Source organism: Tenrec ecaudatus, chromosome 5, assembly GCF_050624435.1.
Source record: "Tenrec ecaudatus isolate mTenEca1 chromosome 5, mTenEca1.hap1, whole genome shotgun sequence".
NCBI lineage: Eukaryota > Metazoa > Chordata > Mammalia > Afrosoricida > Tenrecidae > Tenrec > Tenrec ecaudatus.
The window spans coordinates 69,223,535-69,235,535 of record NC_134534.1 but is presented as its reverse complement, the minus strand read 5'-3'; the positions used below and the strand labels follow the sequence as shown (position 1 = coordinate 69,235,535).

The 12,001-nt window shown below is 47.1% G+C and overlaps 1 protein-coding gene across 5 annotated transcripts in view; it reads left to right on the top strand.

The window, feature by feature from the left end:
* SULF1 (sulfatase 1) overlaps window positions 1-12,001 on the top strand; it is a 186,887-nt gene that overhangs the window by 159,712 nt on the left and 15,174 nt on the right. For all 5 annotated transcript variants that reach the window (XM_075549592.1, XM_075549590.1, XM_075549594.1 and 2 more), the window contains 4 exons: window positions 4,458-4,674; window positions 7,135-7,381; window positions 9,040-9,136; window positions 10,026-10,117. In XM_075549592.1, the coding sequence (XP_075405707.1) occupies window positions 4,458-4,674; window positions 7,135-7,381; window positions 9,040-9,136; window positions 10,026-10,117 (653 nt within the window). The remainder of the gene's footprint in view (window positions 1-4,457; window positions 4,675-7,134; window positions 7,382-9,039; window positions 9,137-10,025; window positions 10,118-12,001) is intronic.

Genomic DNA, 12,001 nt, shown 5'->3' with positions numbered 1-12,001 from the left:
CTGCATTTTTCATTCGGTTCGATTCTATCAAATTAGCCGCATACACCAGTCATTGCACCTTCTCTTCTTTAGCAATGGTCATTTACATATTTCTAGATGACATCAAATTGGTCCCCAACTCCTGGGGGCCCCAAGAACAATAGGACAAAATGATGCCTGTCTTTGATTGTTTAGACCAGCGGTTCTCAATCTGTGGGTCACAACCCCCTGGGGGGGTGTCAATTTTCACAGGGGTCACCGATTATTCATAACAGTAGCAAAATGACAGTTATGAAGTAGCAATGAAAATAATGTTATGGTTAGGGGGCTCACAACATGAGGACCTGTATGAAAGAGCCGCGGCATTAGGAAGGCTGCCACCCACTGACTTAGACCAATGTAATACACAGGGCTTTTCCGAGTTCTTCTTTTAAAGACTTCTCTTCTTTCCCTAGACCCTCCAAGTATTTTAGGCGCAGGTATGTCAAGTTCTCATTGCTCAGCCATGAAGAGTGTCATGCTCTCAAACACGGAAATGACTGTGGCAAATGGGTGCTAATTACATTGCTTTAACTTTCCTAGGCTGCTGGCCGGGAAGAAGGTTTGCAAAGCCTCCAGCTGATTAATTGTCTGAGAGAGTCTAGTGCCTTTCCCATAGGATTCATGATCAAGAAAATCATGAGTGATTTTGTCCAGGTCTCTTGCTTGACTAAGTATTTGCCTAGGTATCTGTAGATGAGTCTGTTCGTGGGTATGTATGCTTTCTTATACATATGTGTATGTATATTTGATTTTGTGTGATACAGTCATCAGGTTTTTTTTTTAAGATCATTTTATTGGGGGCTCTTACAGCTCTTATAAGAACCCAAACATCAATTGTATCAAGCATACTAGTACATAAGATGTCATCATTATTTTCTAGACATTTACTTTCTATTGAGCCCGTGGTATCAGCTTCATCGGTTCTTTTGACAGTGCCAAACCTTGGGTGTGGTTACATTTGATTCTTCAGACAGGAAACACTCTTTTCCATAGGAAATCAACAAGGCATTGGGCTAGTGGGAAATGGCCGTTGCCGCTCAGAGGCTCAGCCACTAAAGCCTCTGCTGTACCTTGGAGCTCTGCAGGAGCACGCTTGTGCCCTCAGTGCTTCTAAGCGAAAATTTAACAAATGGCAAAGGAGTAGATTTTGTTAATGATTGCGGTTATGAAATTAAGGAAGGCTTCCACTGAAGAGTTATTTGAAAATAATAATCCATAAAAAAGCTGACGTAAATAAACTAGACGTCTCCAAAGACAAAAGGCCATGCTTTTTCAGAGTAAAGTTAGCCAGCCTTTGAGACATCTGCTTGGCAGTAGAGCCCTCTCCCAGCTTCCACTTGGGTGTGAACTGTGGCCCGCTTCTGTTGCTTTCCTCCTCGGGACCAGTCAACCCCTCACTTCTGAATGCCAGTGGGAGGCGTGCGCCAGTGGGTGAGCACGTCTGAAACCACTTGGATTTAAGACCCTTTTGATAGACACTCCAATACTACTGATTGTGAACATTCTGGAAGCTTAGAAAAGTCAACTTACTCTGAGGAAACTCTCCATCAGCAAGGACCGTCTGTGTTCCATGCTGACTTCCTAATGAGGTGGCTGATCTGCTTCTTAGCACTTTTTTGAGAATGTCATGAACCTCCTCTCACACTATTTGGACCTATCTATGAGTGCCCCCAGCCCAGACCTGATGGTCACTGGTCTCCACATTAAGTGGCAGGGCCACGGAGTAGATCTGATGCTGTTTTCACTTGTAAGTTATCATTTGTGCACTGGAGCAAGAGTCAGGCAAATCATGGTTTCTTATCAGTTACCATTGAGCTGGCACCGACTCATGGGCACCTTGCATGTAACAGAGGCAGATCTTGCCTGGGCTGCACCAGCTTAATGGTCATTGATATATGGTTCCAGGGTTAGATTTATGGTGTCCATCCGTCTTATTGAAAGTTTTGTTTACTTAGTTGGACCTTTACCAACTGTCGTCTTCCAGCAATTGGCCTTCCAATGTTATTCTGGTGTACAGAGGGTCTCTAATCGGAACGGACTTGAGGGCACATAACGACCGCTGTATCAATGTAAGCAAGTCCAAGTCTTCTTCCCCTCCCCCCGTTTTTACTTTTCAGGAACATTTTGATTTTATTTCTTCTAAGACACATATGTTTGTTCTTCTCCCAGTCCATGGATTATTTGGTATTCTTCACCAACATTACAGTTTGAACCCTTCCTCTCTGGGTATGACATTGTCTTGCAAGTTTAAGTCAGTTAGCAGTCAAATGGGATCATTTTCTGATATGCTGAGGTCAGTACATTACTTGAGACTGCTTCCATTTTGCACCCACACACCCAAATGTATGCATATCTTTCAAAGACTCAATCCATCTGAGTTATTTAGACCTCTGTATATCCCTTCTGCCCTGCACATGGGAACCAGCTGGAAAGAGGTCCAGTAACCAGTTGCTAACAGAAAACAGTGGTTCTTAACCCCAAATGCAGATTAGAATCACCTGTGAAGCGTTTAGACACCTCCCCACCCCCACCCACCCACCCTGACCCAGTGTCCGGGCAACTTTGAGAACCACTAATTTAGCATAACTTCTGAGTACTTAACCAAGGCGACTTCCCCTTTTTCAGTTAAATCCATCCTAACTTAGCCTTAGCTACGTGGGCTTGTTTGTGCGGCCTCCCATAGCTTCACGAAGAGACAGGCAGTTGCTTTGCCTCCTTCGTCCCTGCATCTCTGGATGGTAGCACTCCGCGGACCTTCAAGGCAGTTGGAGCAAGCCCCACGTGGCTTGTAACCTGATAGGGTCTGACAGAACCAAATTCAGTAGCGCAAAGAGTGTGCAGGGGCTAAAGTGAAATCAGAGACGGGCTCTAAGGACCAGGGATTTGGGGACCTACAACAGTTACTCAAAGGCTGTTCTGGTGGCTCACGCTTATTAAAGGCAGGCGACTCCCTCAGGAGACAACGAATCGCCTGCCTTGCCGCCTGCTGCCTTAGGAATGGCTGCAGCCCATTCTGAACAGGAGTATCGTTTGCCTATTGACAAAGCCAGCTGGGACCCTGGGCCAGACTTCACCTTCCATGGGTGCAGAGTTTTGATTTCTGCCAGACGGATACTCGAAAACCACTGAAACTTGCAACTCAGGGGAAAGAATCCTAATAGGAAATATCTGAAGTAGGCCTTTGTGTAGAGAATCGCTTATCAGTGGTTAGCCGTGGCCAGGGGAGGGAGGGGATGAGGGAGGGGTGGTTGAAGGGGTCCCAGATTTCTGTTGGGATCCCTGGTGGCATTGCAGTTACACAGGGGGGCTGCTTACTTACAATGTCAGGAGTTCAAACCCCCGGCTGCTCCACGGGAGAAAGACAGGCTTTCTACTCCTGTGCAGATTTACAGCCTCAGAGCCCTGCAGGGGCAGCTCTCCTGAACGCTAGAGGGTCGCCGTGAGGTGGAATCGATTCGCTGGCAGGGAGTGAGTTGGGGTTATTACTTAGGGTGATGGAAATCGTTTGGAACAATTGTTTGGTGGTGTTTACACAACAGGATGCATGAAATCAACGCCACCTGTTGCAGCCTTACAATTGTTACAATGTCAACTTTGGGTTCTCTTGCCCCAGTGAATTTTTTTTTTTTTTAGATCACCCTCCCCCAAAGGGGGTGAGCCTGTGGGCTTTCCAGTCAACAAAAAGCAGCAGCAGCAGCAGCAATGTTGAGGGGACACTTAGAACCTGTCCGTGCAAGTTGTATTTGTTCCCCGTTGTGGCTGAGATGACTGCCACTGACTTGAACAAAATATAGCTGAGGATCAGACAGGGCGGTGTAAACACCCCACGAGTGTTCCCTTGGCAGGTGGACCAGAACTCCCTTCCGAGCATCTGGTTCTGTGGGAGGTGCGGTGCTTGCAAATGGGGAAGAGGAACCAGGGAAAACCTGGCCCTGGTCTTAGTGTCTGGGGTATGTGCTCAGTGGCTCGGCCTGTGATGGACTCAGGTTAAACCCACCTCATCGGCCACCCTTCCCTGCCTCCGGTTAGAAATCCAGAGGCAGAGAACAAAGCAGCTGAGTTTGTTTTTCCAAAAGGAAAGCTCTGGAGCAAACAGCCCCGACAGCTGTGCTTCTGGGCCTGGGCGAATTAAGAGCTTTTTTACATGTTCCATGCAAGACTGGTGTTTAGTCTGGAGGTGGAGGATTTATGTATCATTTTTGGCTCTCGTGTCATTTAGGTAGTTCTGAGTTGTAGTGATTTCATTGTCATCTGTAGTTGCCTGCAGTGAGAGGCATAATTGGGCCTCCAAGTATTGCAGGGTCACTTACAAGCTTGCCTTTCCTCACTCACTCTCTTTCATGGGGCTGCCTGTGTTTCTAGACTCTAAAGTAACAGCCCTTAATAAAGAACACCTGGATCAGTCTCGTGACCCGCTTTCGCCTTGCCTTTCACAGAAGTGGCAGTGCGTCGAGGACACATCTGGCAAGCTTCGAATCCACAAGTGCAAAGGCTCCGGTGACCTGCTCGCGGTCCGGCAGAGCACGCGAAACCTCTATTCTCGTGGCTTCCATGACAAGGACAAAGAGTGCACGTGTGCGGAGAATGGCTATCGAGCCGGCAGGACCCAGCGGAAAAACCACAGGCAGTTCCTGAGGACCCTGGGGACCGCGAGTAAGCCACGGGCTTGCCATGGTCTCCGGGCCCGGCAACCTTGGGGAATGGATGTTAAGAGAGACTAATGCATCGCCCTTTCTTAATTTTCGATCTCAGATGCATACGTCTAAGGGCTGTTTTGTTCCAACCCACATGCCCCACACAAATGGTTGGCATCTTTAAATAAGAAAGCTCCGAGATTCATTTGAAATGTTCCTTTGAAAATATCTTTCACTTACGTGGAGAATAACAATCTGGGTTGGGGGTGGGAGGTAGACACACAACATACACACACATAAAAGAGCTCTGAAGTGCTTATTCCAAGGGGTATTGGAATATGGTTTAAGTCCATTTAATTTTACCTTCATGCTGGCGAAATGATTTGTCTGCCTTACGTTGCTAGACAACAAATTCCAAGATTTTATTACGTAAGTTCTTAACATAATGGAAAATCATAAACAAGGTCTTAAAGGCATGTGTTTTAATCCCTGTTTATATTTTTTAAATTATGTCAAACGGTTGCTTCTTGGAAGCTGACGGGGTCAAACTAGTCAAATTCATTAGGAAAAGCACCGGCTAACATTTTTGTCGTCAAAACTCTCAGGCAGCCTAGAGAAGCTGGGAAAACCCACCAGCTGGCCCTTCCTGAATAGAATGAGTCTAGTGCCCTCTAGTGGAATAGTCTGCAAAGTGACTCATTTTTGTGGTCAAAGTGACTCTGTTCTGACTCCTGGTTGATCCCATGTGTGCAGATTAGAACCAATTGATCCACAGGGTTTCCAAAGCCTGCGGACTTTCATAGCATATCACCAAACTTGCCTTCTCAGGAGCTTTTGTGGTTTCCACCAGTTAACCTTTTTTGCACGCACATTAAGCGACATACTTTAAATTCAATCTCCAAAATTTGCAAAGAAAGTCATGCAAACCCCTTTAGACTGGCATTTACCACCTGAATGCCACAGGTGGACTTTATTTTAACCATATTCCATGAGAACCTGTACATTTTTCTGAGTGTCACTAACTTTTCAACAAATCCTAAAGTTCTCTAGAACCCAGAAGGCTAAGAACCATGGCTTGGGGAAGTTTCCCTTCTCCCCTCCAAGAAAATATCTAGTTGACTAATCCGTACCAAGATGTCCCATCAGAAATTGGCTTCCTGGCATTCCCCTATCTCAGAACCAATGAGTAATATGCAGCTTCTCGCCTGAAAATCAAATACTATTTTCCTAGCGCTGACCATAAAGCACCGCGATTTAAATGGTTGGGGCACGTGGAGCGGACAGTTAGGGCTGCTTTTGCAAGCTGTCTGCAATATTAGACATTTTAAATTTTCCTTCATTTCTACGATGATGGAACTCATGAACACACTCTATTTCCCAGTCCATGGCCAGCTTGTCCCCAGCTTCCAATTATAGCCCCACACTGGAGGGCTGAGGTCATTGGAGCCTGTCCCAGAGAGGCCATGAGCGGGCACCTGTCTGCACCTTCAAGCTCTGCTTTTGCCAACTGTGAACACTTGACAATGTTCCACTCCATACTGGCCTCCTCCGTCCCCCCGCCACACCACCACACTATCCACTCATTGCTGGTCTTAAAAGTCAGGTAGCTCTGGAATGCCTTGCCAAATTGACTTTTCCTTTGGAGTAATCCTGTATTATTTGTGCAGCTAGAGAGCATGCCAAGCATGTATGTTTAGGATGAAAGCGACCGCATGCTGAGGAAATGCCGGGTACCAGTACAGTCTCAGCTCCTGCACCTGTTGACTGTGTGATGTCACAGGATGTATGAACCACACGGAGCTTCTGCTTTCTCATCCATAAAAGATTACTGACAACCGCATTCTCCAGCCTGTGTGGACACTCCGATGTGTATTTACGGAAGGATGATAACGCTTCTCTTTTGAGAGTGTGTGTTAGACACGCGTGTAAAGAGAAGTGTGCTATGTCAGGAGACGTGATGATTAACAATGCCATCGTCGAGATGGTAACGTCACGCGAACAAAGATAGAGATTCTTTCCGCTTCCAGATGGCCCCCACGCACCCCTCGGGCCCGAGGCCATCACCCTGTTGAGGAATGGTGGGGCTAGACCTGTAACCCTGGCATCCTGCCATTGGCTGCCCACAGACGTCTCAGGGCAATGCAGCGTGTACCACTTGCCCTTTTCCAACATGCTCACCAAGCTCAGTGATCATTCCTTTCCCCGCGACACTACACGGCAACCTTCCCAATCAATGTCCCAGCCAACCAAACCCATTGCCACCAAGTCCATTCCAGCTCACAGTGACCCCGTGTGTTTCAGAGCACACCCGCTGCACCGGGGTTTCTTGGCGGTCAGATTCACGAGAGCGCATCGCCAGGCCTTTCTTCCGCACTGCTGCGGGAGTAGGCTCCAACTACCAACCTTGCTCGGCAGACAAGCACAAACTCTTTATGCCACCCAAGGCCCTCCGTGTTAACGTCTTCCTCCTTACTTCCAGAATACAAGCCCAGATTTGTCCACACTCGGCAGACACGCTCCTTGTCCGTCGAATTTGAAGGCGAAATATATGACATCAACCTGGAGGAAGAAGAATTGCAAGTGTTGCAACCAAGAGTCATTGCCAAGCGACACGATGAAGGACACAAGGGGCCAGGGGATCTCCAGGCTGCCAGCAGGGACATGGACGGGATGCTGGCTGACAGCAACGCCGTGGGCTTGCCCGCCACTGTCCGAGTGACACACAAGTAAGAAAGACTTTAGGGGTTCACTAGGGCAGAATTCAATCTGCGTGTCCCTCTTTGCCACAAAGCAACCAGATTTAGCAGTCTGCTGCCCAAGGCGCTGAGCTACAGACAGTGGTTAAATAAGCACGGGGGTGCCCAAACTGGGGAGGGGGGCGGTGTTGGCATCCCTGTCACATGAAAGATGATCAGCTGATCATCCAACCAGTGCGACTCTGTCACCTCTTGATTGAACAGGCAGGCTGGGTGCCTGTCCCCCAAAGCAGTTACTTTTGTGGGCGCCGAGGAAACAGAGGGGATAATTACTGGGGGTTGCAGCACCTCCTCCTCCATGTGACGAGGTCCTTTTGCCCAGAGCAGTTGTACAGCTGTGGCCTCAGAAATGAAGCACAGCCCAAGGGTGGAGTGTGAGCGGCAGGTGAGCTTCCAGACAGATGGTGCAGGTGGGGACGAGATGTAAGGCATTGGCCACGTACCCTACCCAAGCCAAGAACCCAAACTCTTTGCTTCTGAATGGATGCCAACTCGTAGCAACCTGGTAGGACAGGGAAGAGTCTCCCCGGTGGGTTTCCGAGAAGATGACTCTTTATGGGAGTAGGAAGCCTCATCTTTCTCCCTCAGAGGGGCTGGTGGTTTCGAACTGCTGGCTTTGCGGTTAGCAGCCCAACGTGTAACCAGGGCTCCACTTCACACTACGCAGGGACTTCTAAATCCATGGAGAGTCTTGGAAAATTCAGAGAAAGGACAGGGGGAGGGAGGAGTCCAGCAGAGCTTTTATCGATTCGGTGGGTTCTTAATTCCTTCCAAAATCAGCTGGCATTCCTCATCTGCAGATCTTTTCTTTCTGAATTTATGACCCAACATTTTTGTTTTCTGTATAATTGCATCACTTGGCGGGGTGTGGAAGGGTGAGGTAGCCCAGGCTTTTCATCTTTGGCACCGATCTCTGTGCCCAGAGTCATTCACGTTACTTGCTAAGCGAGTTGAACCGAGAGTGATTTCTTGTACATTATTCATGGAGCACACATTGCACCTGCTGTCTTCACAGAGGCTGGTCCTGTGCTTCAAAACACAGGGGGATTCTCAAAGGCAGGCTCCTTTGAACAAAATACATGTCTGAATTCCCACCTTCTGGCTCTCAATTTCTCCCAATAAGCCATTCCCGTCATGGCTTTGGAAACCTCTTTCTCCCCACTCTATGTACTTGTTCTCACTGCCAGTGAATCGATGCTGACTCACAGTAACTCTGCAGGACAGGGTAGAACTGCCCCTGTGAGTTAATGTAACTCTTTAAGGGACTACAGAGCCCCGTCTTTCTCACAAGGAGTGACTGGTGGTTTCAAACTGCCGACCTTGTGGATCAAAGCCCAGTGAGTAACCACGATGTCACCAGGATTCCTTTATAGCCTTGGGTACTTGCGGGGGCTTTCAAAACGGGAGTTTGGGGTGACATTTGTTGATGAGGATGTTCCCATTCACCATTGTTTTTCAAGGTCATCTTCGCGATGCTTTCTCTGTGGCCTCCTCCTGTGGCCTGGAGACCCATTCACTCACCTTGGCCTATTCATCCACTCTGCGCTCGTGCAGACCTTCAAATTAAGAATGGAGAGGCTCCCTGATTTTTTCTAAACTGTTCCTGATCTGTTTGTTTGTATTTGTAGGTGTTTCATTCTTCCCAATGATACAATCCATTGTGAAAGAGAACTGTACCAGTCCGCCCGGGCCTGGAAGGATCATAAGGCCTACATTGATAAGGAGGTGAGCCATGACTGTGTCTCCATGACCTAGTGCTGCCGGGACATATACACCGCGTGCGGGTGGCTACACAGAACAGAGACGTAGTTTTGCCTGGGTTTTAAGGATAAATGTCTCAATCGGGGTCTCCGTCCTATTTGGTTGCCCTGGTGTTTCCTAGTTGGCTTTCCCTCGGCATCTGTTTTCTCCGAGGCGTATGGATCTCTGTGTCTTATCTGCCTTTCATATAACTCAAGGTGATTAGATTTAGGACCCAGGCTACTCAACTATGATCGAGTGAGCATAACAAGGAAAATCCTATTTCCACACAGGGTTACAGCCAGACGTATATAGGTTAAGATTCCAATGTATCGTTGGGGAATACATTCAATCCATAACCCAAGTTAAATTGCTAACCCACACTCAGCTCTCCGGCCCTGCCCTGCCACATGGAGGAACACACTGTGCACACTTCATCTTCTGGCTAATGACATGAAAAAGAGAAAGGCAATTGAGGACTTGGTAGTTTCCTAGTGACTTAGTGGTGATCCTGACTGAAAATCTGTGCGTGAGAAGACAGGGTACACTGAGCGACCCTGTGAAAGTCCTGTGAGAAAGGGGTTCATTTAGAAAGGCGATTGTCGAGTTTATTTGTAACCCACTGGATGAAATGTAGAGGCAGACTCATTTATGCCGTTTGTTTCCAAATTACTAATCATTTCAAATGGGTGGTTAGCATTCCAAAAGGGCTTCAAGAAGTCCATGGAAAAATGGAGTTAGAAGATCATGGAATTGTCCCGAGAACGGTTTTAAGTTCCCTCAGTAGGAAAGCCCGAAAACAAGGGTGGGTCAGGAGTGCTTGGGGAAGGAAATCCTGATCTTGACAGCCATTGTTTAAATATGTATTTTGCAGATTGAAGCTCTTCAGGATAAAATTAAGAATTTAAGAGAAGTGAGAGGGCATCTGAAGAGAAGGAAGCCGGAGTGTAGCTGCGGTAAGCAGAGGTAAGCACGACTACTTCGATGCGTTACACCTGGAGGAGCTGACGTGATTACAGGGTCGTTTGATGGTGCAAACCATGAATGCTCTCAGCTACCCACCAAAGGGTCGGCGTCTACCCGGAGGCACTTGGCAGAAAGGCCTGGTAATCTACTTCAGAAAAATCAGCGACCAAACACCCTGCAGAGCCCAGCCCTCCTCGGTGTACATGAAGTCACCATGTGTTGAAGCCAACTCAAGGGAAATTGTTCTTGAGGTTTTTGCTTCGTTTTGTTTTTTATGTTTATAACTTTTAATTGTGAGTAGCTGAAAGCTTACAGAGCAGAGCATCAGGTCTACATTCAACTTATCTTGCCCTGTTTCTGCTCTCCCCATCTCCCTCTTGACTCCCTCACTGTCGTCAAGCAATGCCCACGCATCATGACCCTAAAGGACAGAGTGGCACTGCTGTAACTTTTTTGGGGAACAGAAGGCCTCAGCTGTCCCCTCATAGAGTGGCTGGTGGTTTCGAACTGCTAACATTGAGACTAGTAGCTCAACATGCAACCTATTATTCCATTGGCTATTATTCTCCTGTCACCCAAATAATACCTGTCTGCCCCCTCCTCTTTACTCTTTCTCCTCCCCCCTCTGGTGACCATCACGGTCTGGAGGAACACACCGTGTGCACACTTCATCTTCAATTAATGACGTGAAAAAGAGAAAGGCAGTTGAGGAGCTTGTAGTTTCCTCGTTATTGACTGATGACCCTGACTGAAACCTGTGAGAAGACAGGGAGGGTGCACTGGGTGGCCCTGTGAAAGCCCTGTGAGAAAGGGATTCCGTTATCAAAAGATGATCAGGTTGATTTGGATGTTTGTTTCGGGGGGAGAATGAAAACCTTTTATTGATTCATTTAAATATATAGCAGTGACCTCATAGAATATGTGTCCTTCTGTTTTTGACTAATTTCACTCAGGATAATGTCCTCTAGATTCAGGCATGGCATGAGCGGTTTCCCAGACTCGCCTTTACTTTCTAATGTTGAATGGTAGCCCACTGTGTCTATGTACCAAATTTCACTTACCCAGTTTTTCACCAATGGGCATTTAGGTGCTGTTCCTATCTTTTCGCTATTGTGAATCGCTGCAGTGTGGGTGTGCATACGTCTGTTCATGTTATGGTTCTTACTCTTTTAGGCTGTATACCAAGTAAAGGGATTGCTGGGTCATTTGGTATTCCTATTCCCCACCCCCACCCCCTTTTTAAGGAAATTCATCCCACTTTTCAGCATGGCTGTTCCATGTCATAGCTCCACCAGGGTTGTGTAATTATTCGAGTCTCTGCGCACTCTCTGGCATTTGTTATTCTCTGATGTTTTGAACTTTGATATCAGTGCTGGGGTGGAGTAGTATTTGTTTTGATTAGTGTCTTTCATGTAATAATCGATTATGTTGATTGGTTGCCTGAATGTTTTCTTTGAACTGTCTCTTCAGATCCTCTGCCCATGTTCTGACTGGTTATTTGTCGTCTTCTTGTTGAGGAGTTGATGTTTTCTATAGATTTTAGAGGTTAGTCCCTTGGCTAATATGTCATTGCCATCTTTCCCTTTAGTCTGTGGGTTCTCGTTTTATTCTTTGGATAAAATCTTTTGAGACACCGAAGTGTCTAATTTTGTTAGGGGATCCTAGGCACCCCGCTTCTGCTGTGTGTGTGTCCTTATGTTTGATAGTGTGTGTATGGCACATAATAGGGGTCCTAAGTTTGTCCCTAATGTTCACTCATCATTTTGTTAGAGGTTTTACATTCAAGTCTTTAATCCATGTGGAGCTCTTTTCAGAATGAGCTTCATTCTTCTGCAATTGGAAATCCCATTTTGCCAGCACCGTTTGTTAAAGAGACCACCCCTT